The 24,080-nt window shown below is 37.8% G+C and overlaps 1 protein-coding gene across 1 annotated transcript; it reads left to right on the top strand.

The window, feature by feature from the left end:
* Positions 1 to 1,180: 1,180 nt before the first annotated feature.
* LOC147616860 (uncharacterized) lies at positions 1,181 to 3,154 on the top strand. Its single transcript, XM_086776504.1, has 4 exons — positions 1,181 to 1,362; positions 1,444 to 1,623; positions 2,223 to 2,425; positions 2,628 to 3,154. Exons 2-4 carry the CDS (start codon positions 1,531 to 1,533, stop codon positions 2,902 to 2,904), a joined length of 573 nt encoding a protein of 190 aa, XP_086632630.1. The 5' UTR covers positions 1,181 to 1,362; positions 1,444 to 1,530; the 3' UTR covers positions 2,905 to 3,154.
* Positions 3,155 to 24,080: the final 20,926 nt, after the last annotated feature.

The raw sequence follows: 24,080 nt of genomic DNA on the forward strand, positions 1-24,080 counted from the left end.
CTCTAGCAGATGGGAAACATACCTTTTGGGACTGCCCAACTAGAGAGGCTTAGGGCAGAATTGGGAAATGGGTCTGTTATAGTATAGGAATATAAGGCTGGTGGGGGGGGGACTAGATCTTAGGGAGATGGGCAGCTAGTGATGGAGTTGTTGATTTAATCTTCAACATAATCAGGTTTTGCAGTTTGTGGGAGATATGGAATACCAAAAACAGTATAGTCTTTCAGAAAGAAACCACTCTAGGGTTGGATGTGATAGAGTTGATGCACAAATGTATATACATGTGTTGGTATGTGTATTATGTGAACAAGCTGATTAAGGAAGAGATGGCACAGCTAATTCAGGCTCTGCAAAATGGCATAGCTTGGCCTTTATATCTTCTTGGGTGACTCTCATGCATACTAGGTAAACTTTACATGTTCTTTTTATGTTTCATGGCTATATAGGGTTGGATCTGAAATCAAAACCTGTGAAGTTTGGGCCAAAAACAAAGAGGTGGTACCTTAAAGTGAAGCAAACTGTCTACACCGATGTGGCTTTCATTGAGAGTCTTGTGGGAACCAAACCAGTTGCAAAAGTATGGACCAAAAAGAAAGGGGATGCATTGGAGAGGTAGTCTCCCAAAGGTTGCATTGGAGAGATAGTCTCCCGGATGCATTGGAGAGATAGTCTCCCAAAGGTTGCACAACTAAAGTTATGATTGAGGCATGTATACAGCTGGGATATCAGATCTCCTAAGGGCAGTCTTCTTTTGTGCTCGGAGCAAGCTGATAGGTGGAGTTTAATATGTAGTTTACTTAACATGGAGATGTAGAGTTTGTGGAGGAACTTGTAGCTGCTAGATGTAAAGATGTAAAGTTGTTTTTTGAATTAACTATTGTTCCCCCTTTAAAAAAAAGAATAAGGAGGCGAGTGTAAAAAATCAACCCTTGAGTAGAACCAACAATGAGAGAGAGCCAGAACAAATAAATGACAAAGTTTGCTTAAGAGAGAGAGTAAAAAATGCTTAAGAGAGAGAGTATTTTTTATTCATGGGAGCACGAGGCATGTTGTAACTTGTGCTCTAGAAAAGTGGGTAACTTGAAATGTGAAAAGTCGATGGTGGAGTTGTGCGTGGCACCTACTTTACCGAATCGACACTTATATATATAATTCACCCTAAAGAGGAATAATAATAAATAGGGCAGGGGGGACGGGGGGTTTTGAAATTTTAATTACCCTCGTCCAAAGCTCACACAGCTAGTTTACCTACTCTGCAACAAACCAACAGCACCACCTCCTACAACCAGCGCGCCTCAATATATTCCCCTTCTGTCACAAGGCTAAGGCTAAGGCTAAGGCGGCTGCAGCACCACCTGCAAGGTAAACAAACCCTCTTTATTTTACTTTCGGTTGGAGGAAGCAGCCCTTTTGTGTTTCTTTCATGTGTACGCTTATTTTCAGAGCTCGCTCAAGAAGATCCTGCAAGGCCTCAGTGTCTTGGCAACGCTATTGGTGTCAGTTCATTTGGGCGTGTGTCTGAGAGAAGTCATGGGGGCCTCTCTGATTCTCATCGTGGCGGTTTTTGTCCTGGACCTCATCGCCTTCGGTCTTGGCATCGGCGCCGAACAGCGCCGTGCTACGGTACTCTTCTTTCAACAGATCCCAGCATTTTATCTTGTTCTTTTTTGTGTGTGTGTATATATATATATATATATATATATATATATATAAAGAAGATGATCCTAATTGAGCATCAATGATCAGAGTATGGACTATGGCTTAGGGAGAGAGACATGCGGGCTGTGGGATTTTTCCTTCTTCTTCTTTTTTTTTTGGTGGGGGGGATGGTGGATTGTGTCAGGACTCAAGAGTATATATTAATGGCTGATGAGGAGGACATTTTTTTCCTTTCTGTTCCTAATACTTCCAATGATAGAATGTGAGTACTGGGAGTGAAAGGCCTAGGCCAGACCTCCCTCAAACCCATGGCTTATAAAGCAGTCCTGGCACATCTTCGTAGCTTTTACGTGGTGAAAGACCCCTCTAGGCTATAATCTGAGTTTGATGTCCACCAAAGACGCCTCAAGATAAAAGAGTTGGCATAAGTCACAGGGCCTTTTTGATCCGAGAGAAGAGGATGCCAGGTGTTTTTGCCTACATATATATGTGTGCACTAGTTGAGCTATCACTTGTCAGGTTGTCAGATGCCATTTTCATGGTTTCATGGTTGTCAATTGCAGGGTAAGTATCAGACAGATGGCCAAGGTTCTCAGTGGTGTTATTACAGCTCAGATATTGCAACTGGCTTAGCCACTGGAGCTCTTTTGTTCCTTCTAGCCAGTCAGGCTTTAATAACAGCTGCTACTCGATGCCTATGCTGTGGGAGCTCGCTAAGGCCGAGTGCAGCGCGTGCTTTTGCTATTATCTTCTTCATTCTGAATTGGTACATCACCACATTCTGACCCTTCCACCACTCCATACCATTGATAGTATAATATTATGCATTATCGTGAGGAGTGAATGGTTGCCCTTGGACATGTAAGGTGTTTGTAATATTGATGGCGTTAGGCAGTGTTATGTATGCCCTTTCAATTGATCTCATCTGCTTTCTTTTTGGTTATTGGTTGTTGGGTGGTTGATTGCAGGCTGTCCTTCATTATTGCAGTAGCATGCCTCCTGGCTGGTTCTGTGCAGAACGCTAAACACATTCGATTCTGGTCGTCGTATCTTAACTCTAATACCACCACACTGAGTTGTGAAGCAATACGGAAAGATACATTTGCTGCTGGAGTAGCATTCACATTCTTCACATTTATTCTGAGCACTGCTTACTATCTCTGCTATGGCAAAGCCCGAGAAAACGGTTGGCAGAAAACATACAACAGGGGGGAGAGTGGTGTTAATATGGCTTCTTATGCATAAGCTGTTAGTCTTGTGTAGATTTTAAGTAGCTTTTTGTATATTGTCCTGTAAGGGATTATGATATAGGGGCTTCAGACGAGGGCTTATATAATGTGTCTTTTCTAGACTTTTGGTGAGACCTTGACTTTTTCAGAATAGCTTTGGCACAGTTTATACCTTATAAGCATTCTTGAAGATGCATTGGGTTTTGCATAAAAATGTGTACACGAAAGGAGTTCCAAACTTGTATCCAATTTATGAAGTTTTTAAATTCAAGGGCTGGTATCTGCTTTTTATATTTTTTTAAAATTGACACTGTTATCTTCATTTATCTGACTGATGCCATCCAATTGTGGACTTTGTAAGTAGACGTTTTTGTGTAAGTTGTTATGGCATGTTTCAACCCGGTCTCATCAGGGAACAGCCAGGAGTACTTTTCTGTCATACCTACATTTCTTGGAGCAATGAGCTGTCAAACTTTGATTGAGGAAAATGAGCCGAATTCCCAACACTTTTGAGACACAACAGTGATGAATGGACAGCTTGAGTTCTCAGATAGCTTTCGGATGAGGGGTTGATAGGGTGATGGAATATAGAAATTCCCCTGATGATGTGAGACTCCTAATCCTCATATAGGGCTGCTGAATTACGTTAATCACTTGGGGCCTCATATTACAATGTCTTAATGCTTGGCTATCCCATTAGTTCCTCTCAGACCAACTAGAATAATCCTTATGTAAGAAAGGTGAATGGTTTCTCCAGTGTATTCTCTTTTTTAATTTTCACGAGTAAGTCGTATTGAGCGGCTCCTTCAGGCTCAACAAGATATCTTGACTTCTCCATTATGAAAGCAATTCATCTATTATCTGCCGGGTTCATGATTTGTAACAAGCTACTCGTTCTAGGTTTTTCTTGCTCTGAAAGACACAGATTTGTTTCATTTTGGAAAGTAGTATCTTCTCGGGTCCACCAATCGCCTACTTTTCAATGTTTAATATCTTTTTTTACTTTGACTAGATCCACAGGCTCAGCCTAGTCTTGTCTAATCCCATGGACCTATAGAGCTGAACTAAACTCACATATCCATAATTAAATTGTCATTTTACTTGCATCACTAGCAAAAATCAAAGTTAACACACTAAAAAAATAGTTCTTTCAAAGAAAATATATAAATATATATCACACTATTCTTTTCAGGACATGCATATATTACATGACATAATAAATATCGAAGTAGTGCATCAATGTCATCTCAATCAACATAAATCTCAATTGTGAACCTTAGGCTAGGATGAGACACGCAAATGAGTTTGAATACTCTTGGATCATTGTTGTGACTCTTTAGAATTCTTTACATTAATGTTCAAAAAGAATTCTAAATATTTCACTAAATACTTTTAATTGATCTAAGATCTTTATCGACCTAAAGTCCTTTTCTCTCTCTAAAATCTTGATCCTTTTCTATCTCTAGACTTTATTCTAAAACCTTGATTTTTACTTGATTAAAATCTTTTCCTTTGGAGGAGGTCATGGAATCATATCCAATATTAACTGAAGGTAATCCAATAATGAAGTTCATGCTTATGCCCTCCCACTTCATCTGCAAAATATCTAAGGGATGCAATTTTTTATTTGGCATTTTTATCTTCTTAGCCTTTATCTCTTGGTAGACTAAGCATTGATGAACATGTTGTAGTATGTCTCTCGTAAGTCCATTCCAAAAGAAACTCTTCTTTATAGCTATGAAAGTCTTCATCCACATAGCCATGGTGTCATCAATAAGGACATCATGAGCTTCATTTAAAATTCTTCTCTTAAGATCACTATCTTTAGGAACACAAAATCGATTATTGAAGTATATGCATCCTTCTCCAATTTTGAATTATTGAACTTTCTTGAGTGGTCTTGCTCTCTTGCTTAAGAAGTAATGCGATAACAGGAGTAAAAGTCTTATGTAATGATATCTTTTTCTTTATCTCAGCCAAGTAGAGGGTTAGAAATTACTGTAAGGAAGCCTTCTTGCTAAGCGCATTTGTGACTGCATTCTCCTTGCCTAATTTGAACTTAATCTCAAAATCAAACTCTTGAAGCATCTGCATCCACCTTCTTTGCCTCATGTTAAAATCACTCTGAGTGAAAACCCACTTTGAACTCTTATGATCTATAACCAAAGTAAACTTCTATCCAAGAAGAAGATAGTGTCAGCAGTAGGTGTGCATTATTGCAAGCAATTCAAGGTCATGAACAACATAGTTCCTTTCATAAGGTCTTAATTTTTGAGACTCATAAGCGATCATACATTTTTTTTCTATATGAAGCAATGCATTTTTCTCAATTTAACTTTGCATATTCTTTTTTGAATGTGTGTGGTGCCCTGTGTACCTCTTCATGAGATGTTTGATATCCATAGTCCACAACCATGTCTCTCACCATTTTTGCAACATTCAACTAAGGAAGAAGAGGTCCATCTGTTGTTCTAACTATGCCCTAGAGAAAAACGCAAGCACCTATAACTTGTAGAACAAAAATGTAGCACATCCAGGGGTCAAATCAATAAAAATGCACTCATCTTTAGTGTAATAAGGTAGCCTACTTGGGCAACAAAACACTCAACAAAATGAAGTCATCTCAACTCCAAATCAGGTCTAATTCGGCCCATAGTAGTGTTTATATAAAAATTCACATGTTCTTAGCCTAAAGGAGAAAACCGTAAGGCTCGAGAGCTACCAAGAGGACGTCTGGTCGGTCTACGAATTAGCCCTTCACACCATCTTGTGTATGCATCTTGGTCAATATATAATTAAGTTTGCAGTGCCTAAAGTCACTCCCTACATTCATTTACAACAATAGGCATCATGTGAAAGGGGACTAAGGGTTTTTCTCAAATATGAAAATTCAAGCCTCCTAAACTAAATTGGAACTTCTTTAGTGCCATGAAAGGTCCAAGCATCTATATTATGGCATTGTTACCTTCCACAACAAAGTTTTCATCAGCATTGGCATGGGAACATCGTTGAAAGCGACTACTCTTTCTCCGCCGATGTCGTACGCTCAAGGGAAAGTTTTTGAACTTCTAAAATTTATAATTATTATTATGTTTTGAATGGTGTTTTCAATGTACTGAAAACTGATCTTCTAGAATAAATTTTTTTACGCACACCAAAGTTTGTTGCGCTTCCACAAAAGATCGGTGCTAGCTTGTTCTCCCTATTGCCAAGACCTCTCTTGAAACTTAGGATTTTTGGTTTCCATAGTTGCATGGAGACAACCTACATGAGGGAATGACCAAAGCAAAACTAAAAATTAACCATTCAACTTATGAAGTCTTATAATGAAACTTTTATGAAGGTAATGCCTTATAAGTATAACATAACTTTTGAAAACTAATAACTTTTAGATATTTAACCACTTATTATTGAGTTTAAAAACTTGGTTATTTTAAAAAACTTACAACTGTAAATAAAACTTGGATTATAAACACTTATCATGCACTTCAATTGGTGGATAAGATAAAACTTCATGTATAAAATCATGCACTTCAATTGGTGGATACGATTTTTGGTTTTCATAGTTGCATGGAGACAACCTACATGAGGGAATGACCAAAGCAAAACTAAAAATTAACCATTCAACTTATGAAGTCTTATAATGAAACTTTTATGAAGGTAATGCCTTATAAGTATAACATAACTTTTGAAAACTAATAACTTTTAGATATTTAACCACTTATTATTGAGTTTAAAAACTTAGTTATTTTAAAAAACTTACAACTATAAATAAAACTTGGATTATAAACACTTATCATGCACTTCAATTGGTGGATAAGATAAAACTTCATGTATAAAATCTAAATCATTTTAAAAATTATTACATAGCGAACTTGGGTTTTGTCGTGTAAAAAACTTATGACTCATGTAACTTGGATCATAAAAACTATTGTAAACATAATACAAATCCATTTATTACATTTGCATAACCCTATCCATGCTTGATTAAGAGTACATGAGGTCAATGCAAGCCATTGATTTTTTTGCCCACTGTATCGTTCTATCGTTGACCATGAAGGTGAAAATACCATCTAAAATAAAATGCAAAAGTAAGTATTCTCTTAGGGTTGAAAGGTTCCAATCATCATTTACTACAATGTGATATATGTCAATTTCATACAACATGATTGGAAGCACAACCTTTTATCTGGTGATGGTATCATGATAATCTATTATTAGAATCTAGGGGTTCCCACATTCATTCATAGAATACTTCCATCACCTAAGGAAACACCACTGTGAGATTTTTCCATCTTATGTGAAAACCCACAATGGTTTTCTCCTTGACCACCATTAAACACTTGAGCGAGTCTCCTTCATCCTCCTTTGTATCCCAACCTTTTGGAAGTAAACTATTAAACAACTCACTAGTTATATCCATGCAAATCCCAATAGTGGTGCTCATGTTTGTACACTCCATATTTAGAGAAAATAGAAAATAAAACATGAAGAGGAATGAACCGTCCCCAATTAACTCTTTGTGTGACATAGGTGAATTTCATGGAGGCATGGATGTCAACATATAGCTTGTGTTGAAACTTTCAATTGTGAGGTGGTCAGAGATGAACCACTTTTGGTTATTCAATGATGGTAAAGAAATAGGTATGACTACTCAAGAATAAACGAAAATACCCAAAAATGAGTAAATTTAAAAAGTCATTTTCTTAACCTCTAGCTTAACAAGCTTAGAGATTGATTTTGAATTAAGAATTTATTAATGACAAGCATTCATTTGCTTAAGAATTAGTCATATGAATGACTATTCTTTTGGGAGAGAGAGATATACATAAAAAGCATTCTGCATAAAGATTAACTTTTTTGTGATTAATCATTAAAACTCTTAGAGAAAGCTTGATTTGCATCAAAAATAACTAAATAGAAACTTCTCAAGCTTGAGAGGGGTTGAGAAGTGAAATCATTGAGAATATTATAAAAAACCATGAATTTCTTCTTACCCTTAGGTTTGGCTTGCTTCTTTATCCTAGAAGGAAGCCCCCAACAAATCAATTGGTTTAGTATGTTGAGAAGAAAGCTCCAAGGACTGTTGAAGAGAGAGAGAAGCTCCAAGCTCTCCAAAAGTAGAGGATTTTTAAGGGATAATAGAAAATATCATTATTTTAATGTAATACTGGCATGGTATAGTTCACAGATTTTTTAACAACTGGGTTCTAGAATTTTCCAGGTTCAGTTTGGCTCAATTTGGACAAGATTTGGATCAGTTTGGCTCCCTTTTTGATTTGGTTTGATCCAGGAGAGAGGAGAGATAAAAATATCACAATTTTTTTGAATTAAATCTCATTTTTTTAGTAATATCTGTTAATTTATAGTAGAGCGAAGCTATGGTAAAATTTTTAGAAATTAATACATAACTCATTTTTATGCATAATGCTAAAAGAGGACTTCCTACCATATTCTAGGATTGGACATCCTATGCTAAAAGAATGATTTTCATCAAATTCATGGAAAACTAATTTTTAGTATTTATGCATAAATAATTAATTAAAGAAAAGATGAATTTTTTGTAATTTTATTTTTATGCAAAAAGAGGAATTCCCATGATAATGGAGATCCATGTAATTAAATGGAAAAAGAGAATTTTTGGTATATTAAAATAATGAATATTTTTATTTAAAGAGAAATTTTAAATAAATTTATTTTATGTATGAGAAAAATTAAATGATAAAAGAGGAATTTCCATGACATTTGGAATTCAATCATTTAAATAGTAAAAGTGGAATTCTTGAAATATTTGAAATAATGGATATTTTTATTAAAGAAAAGAGGAACTTTAGATAAATTTATTTTATGATAAAAGAGGAATTCCCATGACATTTGGAATTCAATCATTTAAATGCAAAAAGAGGAATTCCCATGATATTTGAGATCTAAGAATTTAAATGGAAAAAGAGAAATTTTTAGCATATATCAAATTATGAGTATTTATCAAAAGTGGAATTTTGAGCATTATTGTGGGACATATGGGTAGAATTGATTTTTGTAAATCCCATGAATCTTTTACTCAAAAGAAGAATATTGAATATATTTCACTTGAGAAATTTGAGAAAGAATATGAAAATATCCATCGAGAAAAAGTACCTTTAACTAGGCCAAGCAATTGGCAGAAATTTAGAAAAGTCCCATCGGTATCGAAAATAGAAAATGTTACTAAATGTAAATAAGATGTGAATGCGATGTGAATAAGATGTGAATGCGATCTGATAAGATGTGAGTGGATGTGATAAGATGTGTGTGATGTAAATGGATGTGGATATGGATGTGATAAGATGTGGTGTGATGTAAATGAATGTGGATGGGATGTGAGGTGATGTAAATGGATGTGGATGTGAATGAAGAGATGAGAATGAGATGTGAGGATATGTGAAAGGATGTGATGTGATGTAAATGGATGTGATAAGATGTGATGTGATATAAATAGATGTGGATGTGGATGAGATGTGATGTGATGTAAAGGGATGTGGATGTGAAGGTGATGAGATGTGGATGAAATGTGATGTGATGTGAATATATGTGGATGTGAATGTGAATAGATGTGAATGAGATGTGATGATATGTATGGGTGTGATGTGATGTAAATGGATGAGAATAAGATGTGAAGTGATAGATGTGAATGTGAATGAATGGATGGATGTGGATAGACGTGCATGTGAATGATTGGATGGATGTGGATGAATGAGATGGGATGTGTATAGATGTGATAAGATGTGGATAGATGTGGACGTGATGTAATATGGATGGAATGAATGAGAATAGATGTGGATGTGAGGTAATGTGGATGGAATGAATGAGATATCATGTGGATAGATGTGGACGTGATGTAATGTGGATGGAATGAATGAGATGTGATGTGGATAGATGTGGACGTGATGTAATGGGGATAGAATGTATGTGATGGGGTGGGGATGCAATGAATGTGATGGGGTGGGGATGCAATGAATGTGATGCATGTGAATAGATGCGATGAGATGTGAATGTATGTGAATGTGACGTGATGTAAACAGATGTGAATGGATGAGATGTGATGTGATGTGATGTGGATCGGGGTAGATGTGAATGGATGAGATGTGATGTGAATGGATGTGATGTGATGTGAATCGGGATAGATGTGAATGGATGAGATGTGATGTGATGTGATGTGATGTGAATCGAGGTAGATGTGAATGGATGAGATGTGATGTGAATCGGGATAGATGTGAATGGATGAGATGTGATGTGATGTGAATCGAGATAGATGTGAATGGATGAGATGTGATGTGAATGGATGTGATGTGAATGGATGTGATGTGATGTGATGTGAATCGAGATAGATGTGAATGGATGAGATGTGATGAGAATGGATGTGATGTGGATCGGGGTAGATGTGAATGGATGAGATGAGATGTGAATGGATGTGATGTGGATATGGGTAGATGAGAATGGATGAGATATGATGAGGATAGATGTGGATAGATGTGATGAGATGTAATATGATGTGATTGGATGAGAATGGATGAAGGACGATGGGAATACATATGATTGGATGTGGATTAAGCAATGTGAATTGATGTAGAGGAATGTGGAATAACAAGAAATGATGTGAAGCAATGTGGAAAGATGAGAGTTCGTTAGAAATTGGAATTATGACCTGTTTTTAAATGACTGTTTTATGTTAAGAATGCTGGGAAAGCATTTTGACCATCTTGTGAATGAGGTCGTGGAGACCAAATTGATAAAGTTGCAATAGCTGACGAAGAGTCAATGGAGGACGTCTCACGTAACAAGGTCGGCCGAGGTCTTGACCAGCCTCGGTTTGATTTAAATGGTGAGCTTCCGGTACGGTGGATGAGGGACCAAGGAAGCGGCCTATGAGTGAAGCACTAGGTGACCTGCAAAAGATCCTAGAGGGTGCTGACCATACGGTGCTCGGGCTCTGGGGTCATCGAAGATACCCACGCGTACGTCGAGGAAGAAAATGGAACAAGGAGTTAGAGCTGTTTTCTGAACTTGGGCATGGATCTGGTTGATTGGCCTTGCTGGTCCTCAACGGATGAGTCCATGGCTCTTTTATATGGATCTGTTGGTTAATCTTGCTGATCTTCAACGGAGAGTCCAAAGGAATTTTATAAGTGAATATATTTCTGGGTACTATGAGCTAGGAACTATTGAAAAGGCCCCTGAGTGAACAGGTGGTGAGCGTTCTGGTTGCCAATGATGCCATGCGTATACCGATGAAGGAATGATTGGAAATTAGAATTCAACCAGATATTTTGGAGGATTATGATCAATGATACTATGGTTTCATTAAAAGATTGTTTTAAAGACAGCTGAATCTGTGAAAAAGGCAATTTCATATTGGGGTGTGTAAGTGGTGTGACTATCTTGAACTTTGCTTGAAGCGCCGGCTAGGGGGCCTGGGAACTCTTTTCCTCCCTGGTACCCGAGGCAAAACATAACTAAATTCCTAAATGGATTCTATCACTACAGTGGTTGGGCAGTTGGCTAACCCATGGGACTGTTGGATGGGGTTAGGCTCGACTGATGGATCCCTAAAATGAGACTCAATTCTGTTATGGTACGATAGATGAAAATCCAAGATAGTCTTTGTTCTATGGAAAAGAATCAATGGCTATGCCTCTTGATGAGGAAAAAAGTGTTGGTCTCTATGATCCAAGTGCAAGTCTTTTCTTTGATCTGATCATGTGACTTACGGGTTCGGTTGGATCAGTTTGGTTAGTTTAAGGCTCTTGACTACGTTAGAATAAAAATATCCTGGAGGAATCGCCCATGCTTTCTGGGCAAGGGAAATTCTTTCGGGTTCGGTTTTGGAAGAACCGAGGGATTAGCCTCTTGACCGGATATCCATGGGCGAGGCCCCGAGTGAGAGGCTCTGCCCTGCGCAAGAAGTGCTACTTCCGCTGCTAGCACCCCCGATTTCGTTGCGCGGAGAGGGCAGGGATCTTTCATGTGGCTAGATGTGCCAGAATCCACATATCGACTAATATCTCCCCGATCTTAACACATCTCTTATTATGGAATTGAGCATGCTGCATCCAAACAGTTGCTCACTTCTATCATCACCATGTTTACTTGATCATGCATAGTTGCCTTGTTGTTGTAACTTTCCACTTTTGATATCATTTTGCTTTTTTATAGCAATCTTTTAAAATGTGCCCTAGTTTGCCATAGTAATAAAACTCCATGCTATTTGCGTTTCAAATTCTTTGCTAACCATCTCGGTCTTTCTCGCTGTAGAGTGGCTCCCCATGCCTCTAGAGTGGCCTCTTCCACCTGTTTGTAAATTAAATTTCTCTAGTTGTGCTACCCATGTTTTTGGTTTCCAAATTGGCCTACACCGTAGCCTCATAAATTCTTTTGCACTTAAAATAGCCTTGCAATCTCCAATAGAGCACTCCAATAGAGCAGTACCATACACATGTTATATAGTACAATTGTATATGAAACAGTCACCTAAACATACATCCACCAATAACTTGGAAATCTCACATTCTCTACACATACTCTTATGCAACCAAATTTATGTCTCAAATTTGATCCAAACCAAAAAAAATCATACATCCACCAATAACCTGTAAATCTCACATTCTCTACACATACTCTTATGCAACCAAATTTATGTCTCAAATTTGATCCAAACCAAAAAAAATCATACACAATCAACTCGACACTTTCTTGGAGTGCCTGCAAAAAACTTGTAGAGCCAAAACGGGGCTTAAAATGCACCCAAAATGCATAAAATTTTCCTTTGCAAAGTTAACTGAGCATATAACAGGTTCTTCTTCCTTCATCTAGGAGACTGTATCAATCTGAGATAGTGACTTTCTGGTCTGTTTGTAGCTCTCTCACAACTACCCAAAGGTGTTGCTCCAAAATCAAAGAGGTAAAGAGATGGAATTACCCTTACCCATGTTCCTCTTCCTTTCCTTGTCTCTTTCTTGTCTCTAAAGCTCTTCACATGAGTTTGTGCTCTGATACCATGAGAAGAATGCAAGGGAGAGGATGAGCTTGCACTCCTTCAAGCAAACACACACACACACACACACACACACACACAAGAGTAGACAAGTACACAAGAGAGATGGACGATTGAATTTTCTTCTCTTCCCTTATCTATAACTATAACATAAAGAGATAGATTACATACTATTAGGGAAAGTACTCTCTCACTATACCTTACAAAGTTTGGCCCATAGTGTGAACCCGACTACATGAACCAGCGCTATAACTATGCCATAACTCTAGTACACCAAAGTGGTTTGTCACACAGCCTATAAAAACCACTAGTAGCATGTCTCCCATAATCTCATCAACCCTACTAGTGGCATAAGTGTGGAATATATCACCTAGGCGAGTCATCAATGTCCATATAATAGTAGTTGAGCTCGATATTTTCGAGAGAGAAACACCTAAGAGAAAGGAAAAATATGGGAGAGAAGGAATGGTAGAGAGGTTGGGATTGTTATGGTAGGCAGATGCCAACAAAAAATATTTGCCATAGAACCCCACATTCCACTCTCAAAAATAGTGAAAAAGTTCTCCATTGCCTCTCAAGTCGATTGAATTTTTTATTAGCCTCTCTAGTGGCTACATCAAGAGTCTGAATAACACACCTTCATGCACTTCATTGTATATCTGCTTGTAAGAGCACCTAAATACACTTAACAATAAAAAAGCACATAGGACAAAGAAAGCAGGGATAGGTCCTCCTCAAGTTCATTTTACAACATTCCTACTACATTGGAAAAGCATCAAATCAAAGAAGTTATTACCTTACATAACTTCAATGTATCAAATGAGGAGCTAAGATTCACTCTCTCATTCTGATGACTGTGTATGTTCCTCCAAACCCCCTATCTCTTCTCCTCCATTGCTAAAACAAGCCTTATATTCTTGCTAATAATACATTGCAACCATACTTGTGATTACCAACAACAGAGGAAGTGAGCAAAATTTAAAAAACAAAAACAAAAACAAAATCTCACAAAAAGAAAAATGTGATCACTTGAAGAGGTCCCCACCCTATTGTTTAGGTACCTCGGCCAAACACTCGGCCAAACACTGTCTTTTTCATTTTCTAACCAACCTTTATCGTTCTTTTCGGCAAAAAACAATGACCGTCGTTGAGTACCAAGACAACATCAAGAAGCTTCTCAGTTCTCCCCACAACAAAGTCTTTTACTCAATTAGGGGGGAATGTTAACCCATTCTTGGATTAATAGATGTTGCCACTAATACCCTACATCAAAGACCAAATATAGACACATTAAACAGATGTATGATGAAGCATATGAAGCAAAGGTATCCAAATCTATAACTCGGATGAGTGCCCATAATGGTATGAAGGAATGCTTATGGCAATTTCCCACTCCAAGGGCATATGGTAGCAAGCTAGAATGGGGTTCCTTATGAATATACTTTACACATGTATCATGAGATTAAGCATTATATAAGCAATAGGCCATTTACAAGACTTGGGCACTTAATTGACCAAAGTTTAAGCTGAACAATTATTACCTTATATATAAGTTAGATTTCTCTCATAATATAAGACACTCTCTCATTATGAAATTGACTCTTGATTAAGCTGAACAATTATTGCCTTATATATAAGTTAGATTTCTCTCATAATATAAGACACTCTCTATGAAATTGACTCTTGATCTTGCTTCTCTACTCAATCCTTATGCTTTTGTAGCTACCACATGTGTGAGATAGAGGAGTGTGTGGCTATAGTGGATCAACCTGGTATGATAACAATGGATCGAGAGGAGTACGATGACATAGATCTCTCTGAAGAAGAGAGTTGCATCCATTGTGGGGCAGTAAGTTCCCCACAATTTGTTGATTCTTGTTCTTGTTTTCTCTATGAAAGAGAGAGAGTAGATAGTTAGAGAGAGAAAGAGTGGGCCATAACAATGGTCTACTATGAGTGCAAGGTGGTGTCATGATCTAAACTCGTGCTATGGTGGTGCATGGGTCTATCGTGGGGTGGCTCGGTGAAGAAGTGAGCCTAGCTGGAAGGCAAATCCATCACCTATCTGCTTTCCTTGTGTGCTCTATGCATGCATGTGTGCTAGATGCAAGAAGATCGATGGGCATGGCATCGCAGGGGATTTTGTATAGATGCTCATTATGAAGATGGTGTGTTGATTATCATTTAATATGTCTCCATAGCTACAAAAGGTTGGGATATAATACAAATTTCATACAAGACCACAAATATTTTAAGGATTCAAAATAGGAGAAGTTTAATGAAGAAGAAGCAATGGAGGAATTCCTTAGTATAATCAAAGATATGTAAGACCAAATAATTATAATTAATTATAAGACCAAATAATTAATGTGATCTAAAGTTTAATAACAAAGAAGCAATAAAGGTACTAGACTCAAAGATATGTAATTAATGTGAGTATACCCTCTTCAACCATGGCTTCGTTAGTGCTTAAGTTGCCAAGCAATTATGACAATTTTTGCACATCATTGATTGTGATTTGGAGGTTCATTATTGTGACCAAGATGGAGTTGCCATTCTTGATACTAGCGATAAGGGCCTTGTGAAGGGTATTTAAACAAATAACTTATACAAGCTCTCATAGTTTGTAGCCCAAGCCAATGTAGAAAATAGCATGCTATGGCATTAGAGATATGGGAATCTTAATATGTAAACTCTATCAAAAATCTAAAAGGTAATCTCGTTGAATATTTTCTATTAATTTCTCATAGTTTAGGTAAAATCTTGCATGATGGGTAATTACACACTTAAAATGTAAAAGGTAACCTCGTTGAATATTTTCCATCATTTTCTCATAGTTTAGGTAAACCCTTGCATGATGGGTAATTCCACACTTGAAAATCTTTAGTGTGGATGTTATTGGATCATAGTATGGAGTCAAAGGAATATCAGTTCTATGATTCTCATTCATATAAGCTATGAGCTAAGATGTGGAGCAAATAGCTCCCCTTAAGTCATCAAATAGCAAGGAAAAAACCAAAATAACACAACCTCTAGAGACCTATGAGCTAAGCTATGGAACAATCATGTTAAATAGAGAAGTTTCTCCACTAATTCTGTCAAGACCTTTAAGACCCTTGGAGAAGGAAACTCTAATTTCTTAACTCAAAAATTAGAGCATAACATATATTTGCACAAATTAAAAGCATAAACCTTGATAAACCAAATAAAATAAACAAGAAAAATGGAGAATAGAGTAGAGATCACCGTTGACACAAGATTGGGTTGAATCTCCCCTGGTGGGTAGAGTGTGGCCCTTGTATCAATCTCCCATATTTATATGTATTAGAAAAAGTGCTTGCTTTCCAAAAAGATAATTCCAAAAAAAAAAGCACAAGCAAGTGATTTTAAGTTTATGAGCATTCAAGCTCTACAAAAATATAGCAAGCATTAATATAAAGTCTTGGGCCTACCAAAAGTATAGAATACTATTTGATATGTACAAAGTTATAAGGACTTAGTCTTACAAAAATATTGATGCCTAAATATGAAACCATTAAATTTGTTGACATATGTTTCAAAATATCTTATAGTGGTCCAACACATGTTCCACCCCTAATTAACACATAAACTGCTACTCATTCTTTGCCTACATCCAAAATAATAATAGTCAATGCACACACAGCTGATTAAACACATTAATCCTAACCATGTCATACCAATGCACACAACTGATTAAACACATTACTCCTAGCAAACATCATACCAACGCACATAGTTTGATTAAACACATTAATCCTGGTAGATGATATAAATAAAAGGCGTATCCAAAATAAAGTATCACAAAAAATAAAATAATGGGATCTCCAAAGAGGTTACAACTAACATTCCCCATGTAAAGCCTATTTTATAAAGATTTAACAGCACCTATTCAAAGCTTCAAGCATCTTCATTTCCCTATGCTTAATCATTAAAAGCTTTAGAAGGCTGTAAAAAGCTTGAAGCTTTCCTATCTTAAAGAGCCTTAAAAGCTTTTCAATGCTTTATCCAAGGTTTAACATCAAAATCCTATAAAATCAACATCTCATAGTTTTGTTAAGATGTGCTTTTTGTAGATTAAATCAAGGCTTTTAATGACAGTACATCATCAAGGGTTCAAGCATAAATTCACCAGTCAACCACGATTATTCTCTTGAGCAAGAGGGTAATTCCGAACATAGAAATATTTTTGATGATCCAGATCAATCAAGAAGAACTTATTGTTCTTGAGTCTATTATCGACCATGAGACTACCACTACACGCACGAGTAACACTTATCTTAAGTATCTTACAGCTTTTAAGAACCATCCTATTGAAGATACTAAATGGATGCCAGAAAAGTTTTTCCATTCTTACCAAAATCTCATCCTCTCATATCATCTATGCAATTAAGGTCAATTGCAACTCGAGCAAGAGGGAATGTTAGTCATAACCTCTTTAGGGACGCCCATTATTTAATTTTTTGGGATATTTTATTTTGGATACACCTTTTATTTATATCCTCTACTATGATTAATGTGTTTAATCAAGCTGTGTGTGCTACTATGATATCTACTAGGATTAATATGTTTAATCAATTGTGTGTGCTAGTATAACATGGTCAAAATTAATTTATTTAATCAGTTGTATGCACTGACTATTATTATTTTGGATGTAGGCAAAGAATGAGTGGCAGGTGGAACATGTGTTGGACAACTATAAGATATTTTGGAAGATATGTGAACACCTTTTATGGTTTCATATTTCAGCATCAATATTTTTGTAAGACTAAGGCCTCATACCTTTGTACATACCAAACAATATTTTATACTTTTGGTAGGCTCAAGACTTTAAATTAATTGCTATATTTTTGTAGAGCTTCAACGCTCATAAACTCAAAAGCACTTGCTTGTGCTTTGTTTTTAGAATGATTTTTTTGAAAAGCAACCGCTTTTCAAATACATATAAATATGGGAGAGTGGTACAAGGGCCACACTTTACCCAAGGGAGATTCAACCCAATCTTATGTCAATGGTGATCTCTACTCTATTCTCTATCTTTCTTTTTTACTTAAGTTGGTTTATTAAGGTTTATGCTTTTAATTTGTGTAAATATATGTTATGCTCTAGTTTTTATGTTGAGAAATTAGAGTTTCCTTCTCCAAGTATCTTAAGGTCCTATCAAAGTCATCGTATAGTAACAAAATCACCAAAATACAACCTTTGCCTACTTCACCAACGTTTCCTCACATCCTCATAGAGAGAAATCCATACCCTTTCTTTCAAAAATGGACTCTAAAGAAAAAGAAAAACCCTAACATGTGACAACAAAGGGGTAAGCATTCCCCAAGTGGTATAAGCAGCTTTTGGATAGAGAAGAGCCTTTGGCCATCATTGATGTTCCCTAATATGTTTGCAAATCCAAAGTTTTAGGGGGAAAAAAAAGACTTGTGAGCACATGTCTCATGTGAGAAATATTCAAAGCTTCATGAGCCCATAATCCTTAACAAAGTGTAGGAGAGCCCAAATTAGATGGAGGAAATGCAAGTAAAAATAGGGCTCAAGCTTCATTAGCCCATAACCCTTGGCAAAGTGTAGGAGAGCCCAAATTAGATGGAACCCATGCAAGTAAAAATATGGCTACATCTTAAAAAACCACCCTCTAGATTTTATGGATCATCCTACAAAATTCAAATTTTGTCATTAATACTAAGTGAATTTACAAAGCCCAATGTACATTTAATCATTCTTTGGTTAAGTACAAGGCCTTGAATGATTCCCCATAGTGCCCCCATGCACAACTCAACCTTTCTAAGCCTTCTTTTAAATGCTAATCTTAAACATGACCTTTCCTCATAAAATAATAGCATTTTGTTCTTATTCCTTATATTAAGCAAGATTTTTCCACAATAATGTTGCAAGGGAAAAGATTTTGGTCGAGATTGAATTTCCTTCAGTTTAGGTTTTACAAGAACTCTTAGACTTAGAAGTGTTGACTTGTTTATGGGGCTGTGTAAGAAATTACAATCAAAAGTTGAAACTTTTAAATTTACAAGTGAAACATTCCAAGACTTGAAGTAAATAGCATGCAAGTGTATTAATGTTTAGGTGCTAGAGCAAGAAAGCTGATATAACATATGTAGACACAACTATAATGTGATAAGTACAACATAAAATATCTAGATTATAAAAGTATTCATTTTTTTTCTATTCCCAATTTGTGCTCACGTAACTAGCAAGGAATTCGAATGAATTAAATTTTACAAATATGGTACCAAAATATTTTTTGCATTTCCATTAAATATATTATGTGAGGTTTTCAAGAATAAGAGTTTTTTTCAAAGGTTTCATTTTAGTATGTAATGATTAATGCTTGAAAAAGTCAATGAAATGATGACCCCATATCCTCTCTATTTAAGGCAATAAAATGATGACCCCCCCTTATCATTTCTATTTGCATACATTCACCCATATGCTTTCTATTTACAATCCTATCTATTTAAGGCAATAAAATGATGACCCCCCCATATCATTTCTATTTGCATGCATTCACCCATATTCTATTTAAGGTTCACAATTCTCTAAGGGCTCACTCAACGAGTAGAGGGAGGGAGAGATAAAAGGAGAGGAAAGGGTTGGGGAAACTCATCTTCTAAGGTTGTATTAATTAAATGACACATTAATGGCATTTAATTAATACATATCAAATAGTTTATCTAACGGGCTCACTCAACGAGTAGAGGGAGGGAGAGATAAAAGGAGGAGAGGGAAGGGTTGGGGAAACTCATCTTCTAAGGTTGTATTAATTAAATGACACATTAATGGCAGCCTCAAAGGGCTCACTCAACGAGTAGAGGGAGGGAGAGATAAAAGGAGGAGAGGGAAGGGTTGGGGAAACTCATCTTCTAAGGTTGTATTAATTAAATGACACATTAATGGCAGCCTCAAAGGGCTCACTCAACGAGTAGAGGGAGGGAGAGATAAAAGGAGGAGAGGTAAGGGTTGGGGAAACTCATCTTCTAAGGTTGTATTAATTAAATGACACATTAATGGCATTTAATTAATACATATCAAATAATTTATCTGAATAATTAATAATATATGTCTTACAGACTAATATACAAGCTAGCACACACACACACGCACACATAGAACTTGGCTCATAACCACATGACATTAAAAAAATGATAGATGACATGTTTACATCTAATCTATTTACGAAAAAGTTCCTAAACTAGCCATGTGTCAGATTCTCAACTAGCCACATGTCATCTCCCCAAGGTCACTTCTCAAACTAGCCACATGTCATCTCAACTAGCCACATGTCATCTCCCCAAGGTCACTTCACACTCGCCACTTTACAGAAAAGTTCTAATCTATTTACGGACAAGTTCTTGAACTAGCCACGTGTCAGATTCTCAGCTAGCCACTTGTCATCTCCCCAAGGTCGCTTCAAACTTGCCACTTTATAAACAAGTTCTAATCTATTTACATATAAGTTCCTAAACTAGCCATGTGTCGGATTCTCAGCTAGCCACGTGTCATCTCCCCAAGGTCGCTTCATGCTCACCACTTTAGATCATCATGTCCAGTAGGCCTTCACGCTCTCTAGTGGCACATCGATCATGGTCCAGCTAGCCTTCACGCTCTCTAGTGGCACATCGATCATGGTCCAGCTGGGAAGCATGAATCTCTCTCTCTCTCTCTCTCTCTCTCTCTCTCTCTCTCTCTCTCTCTCTCTCTCTCTCTCTCTCATGCCCCAAGTGGGGAAGGCGCTCTAGTCACATCAATGATCAGCATGCTCTCTCTCTTTCTCTCATGGCCTTGATAGATGTGTATTCTATATTTATATATTTATGAGAGAGAGCTCTCTCTCTCTCTCATGGCCTTGACAGATGTGTATTCTATATTTATATATTTATGAGAGAGAGAGAGAGAGAGAGAGAGAGAGAGAGAGAGAGAAAGAGAGAGAGGCCAATTTTTTGGTGTGTTGATAAGCATTTAAAGGAGGACCACGGTAATTAAAATTGGTGTGTTGATAAGCATTTAAAGGAGGACCACGGTAATTGTGTTGGAATTAGGGTTGCAGGAATGCACACACAACTTCAAGAAGATGAGGAAGCTTGAGCACAACACAGTAGTGTATTATGAGTGCCAAAAATGAAAGATAACAAGCCCTAGAAGATAATGGGCGTATATACAATGCACGGGGGAAAAAACCTCCTAGTGAGGGAAAAAGTGCCCCGGCGGTCCTAAGTGTGTTCACACACATCACTACTATAATATGGTAACAAATCCCCCCTGGAGTGATGCGGTGAACAAGAGCTAGCACTCATGTATAGGGAAGTGTCTAGCTATGTGGACGAATCCACAAAAGGGAGTAAGCCCAAAGCTTTGCGAAAAGCTTCGAACTTCTCACGAGGCAGAGCCTTTGTGAAAAGGTCTGCAAGGTTATCCTGTGTTGGCACATAAGCCAAACTGATCTCTCCTGCAGAGAGTCTCTCCCTGACATAATGGTAGTGCACCTCAATGTGCTTCGTACGAGCATGGAACACTGGGTTCCGCGCAACTGCCAATGCGCTCTGACTGTCAGTGAAGATGGTGGTGGCAGATGACTGCCCAACACCCAAATCAGCCATAAGGCGTCTGAGCCACACACACTCAACCGTAGCTGTGAAAGCTGCCCTGTACTCAGCTTCACAACTAGAAGTGGCCACAGTAGGCTGCTTCTTGCTCAACCATGATATGCATGAGCTTCCAAGCATGAAGCAAAAACCACTCGTGGACACGCGTGTGTCATAACAACCAGCCCAGTCAGAATCTGAAAAAGCATGTAAATCTGGCGGCAATGATCCCCCCTTGGGATAAAACAACCCAAGATGCCGAGTACCACTCAAATAGCGAAAGATACGCTTCACTGCCTGCCAATGCTTAATGCCTGGGCTATGCATAAATCTACTCACCTGTGAGACTGCAAACTGAATGTCTGGCCTCGTAATGCATACATAAATGAGGCAACCAACAGCTGTCTGATAGAGTGTGACATCAAAGTGATCTCCAGCATCATGAAGACTCAACTTCAAACCTGTCTCCATTGGAGTAGCAATAGGCTTGCAGTCTTCAAGGCCAAATCTCCGCAACAATGTTTCAATATACTTTGTCTGACACAAAGCAATACCTCCATCACACTGCTTAAATTGTATCCCCAAATAATGATGCAAATGCCCCAAATCTGACATCTCAAAAGAGGCATTCAAATCAGCCTTAAAATCAGCAATATGACTCTCATTTGGTCCTGTGAGCAGCATGTCATCGACATAGAGAGCAATGATTAGATGTACACCATCCACACGTTTAACATACAAAGTGCTTTCTGTTGGACTATTCTGAAACCCATGTGCAGTCAAATATGCATGTATTTTTTCATACCAAGCTCGTGGAGCTTGCTTTAAACCATATAAAGCCTTTTTTAACCTGCACACTTTGTTTTCCTGCCCTCTTTGAACAAAACCACGAGGCTGCGATACATACACCTCCTCATGCAAATCTCCATTTAAGAACGCAGTCTTTATGTCCAGCTGATGTACATTCCAACCATTATGAGCTGCTAATGCACAGATGCTACGAACAGTGGTCATACGACATGTGGGAGCAAAAGTCTCATCAAAATCAATGCCCTTCTCTTGAGCATAACCTTTTGCAACAAGCCTAGCCTTATGGCGATCCACTGTGCCATCAGGCTTACGCTTCAATTTGTATACCCACTTAGTGCCAATGGCCTTCTTGCCAGGGGGCAAGTCACATAAAGACCATGTACCATTCTTCATAATAGCATCGTATTCTGCTTGCATAGCAGCCATCCAATTTTCTGAACTTTGTGCCTCATCAAATGAAACAGGCTCACTTTCATCGCACATACTAGAAACAGCCAATGCATAACAATCTGACGCATAAGAGGCACCATGAGAGCCAGAACGAGTGCGACTAGACAAAGGGGCATCCAACTTGCTGTCACGCAAAGTCTGCACCAGCCATCTAGGCATATTCCTAGAGCCCTCAATCTCTTGTCTCTCATCCTCAAGTGCATCATGCACATCTGCATCAGATATAGGCTGATCTGTGCCATCATTTAAAACCTGCATAGGCTGAAAAACTGCCTCATGAGGTATTGCACTTGACTGTGCACCACTGAAAAGAGGCAACAATGTATCATAGACATCACGTGAGCTGATATCTGTCTCCTTAGTACATGAAACCAAGGGCTGAACTGCATCTTCCACAAATACAACATCACGGCTAACCAAAATGCGCTTTGTCTGTGGATGATACAAACGATAGCCTTTGCTCTCAGCACTATATCCAACAAAAATACATTTGACAGCTTTGTCATCCAATTTTCTGCGATGTTGCACAGGCACTAATGCATATGCCAGGCAACCAAAAACACGTAAATGGCCAACAGATGGCTTGCGGCCATGCCAAGCCTCATATGGAGTGACAACCTGTAATGCTTTGGTGGGACACCTGTTTAGTACATAAGTGGCACACATGACAGCCTCAAGCCAAAAACCATGTGGTAGACTTTGACTCTTAACCATACATCTTGCCATTTCCATGAGAGACCTGTTTTTTCTCTCAGCCACACCATTTTGCTGTGGTGTATACGGCACTGTACATTGGTGTTTTATCCCACGCTCAGCCAGAAATGCATTAAATTCTGAAGACATATACTCCCCCCCTCGATCTGAACGGAGGGTGCCCATCTTACTTTCTGACACATTTTCAGCCATAACCAGAAACTGTTTGAAGCACAAAAACACTTCGGACTTTGCCTTCAAAGGATATACCCATGCATGCCTGGTAAAATCATCAATGAAAGTCACGAAGTAAAGGTAGTTTCCAAATGATGGAGTTTGCATGGGACCACAAACATCACTGTGAACAAGCTGCAATCTGCGTTCAGCTCTCACTGATCCATCTTTGGGAAAGGAAGCACGCTGCATTTTACCCAATATGCAGCCCTCACAAACATGCTTGACAGGTGCCTCAAGCTTAGGCAAAGAAGACACCATTTCAGATTTCTGCAGGCGCAGCAAACTTGCAAAATTCAGATGACCAAAACGTGCATGCCACAGTTTTGCATTTGAAATAGCCTGCGTATCCAT

The sequence above is a fragment of the Cibotium barometz genome, chromosome 37 (genome assembly GCF_041138505.1).
Source record: "Cibotium barometz isolate CiBa-2024 chromosome 37, ASM4113850v1, whole genome shotgun sequence".
Classification (NCBI taxonomy): Eukaryota; Viridiplantae; Streptophyta; class Polypodiopsida; order Cyatheales; family Cibotiaceae; genus Cibotium; species Cibotium barometz.

Coding starts and splice junctions, on each gene's coding strand:
- LOC147616860 (XM_086776504.1), top strand. CDS start 1,531: ATGGGGGCCTCTCTGATTCTCATCGTGGCGGTTTTTGTCCTGGACCTC. Junction 1,624..2,222: donor CCGAACAGCGCCGTGCTACG/GTACTCTTCTTT, acceptor TGTCAATTGCAG/GGTAAGTATCAGACAGATGG. Junction 2,426..2,627: donor ATCTTCTTCATTCTGAATTG/GTACATCACCAC, acceptor GGTTGATTGCAG/GCTGTCCTTCATTATTGCAG.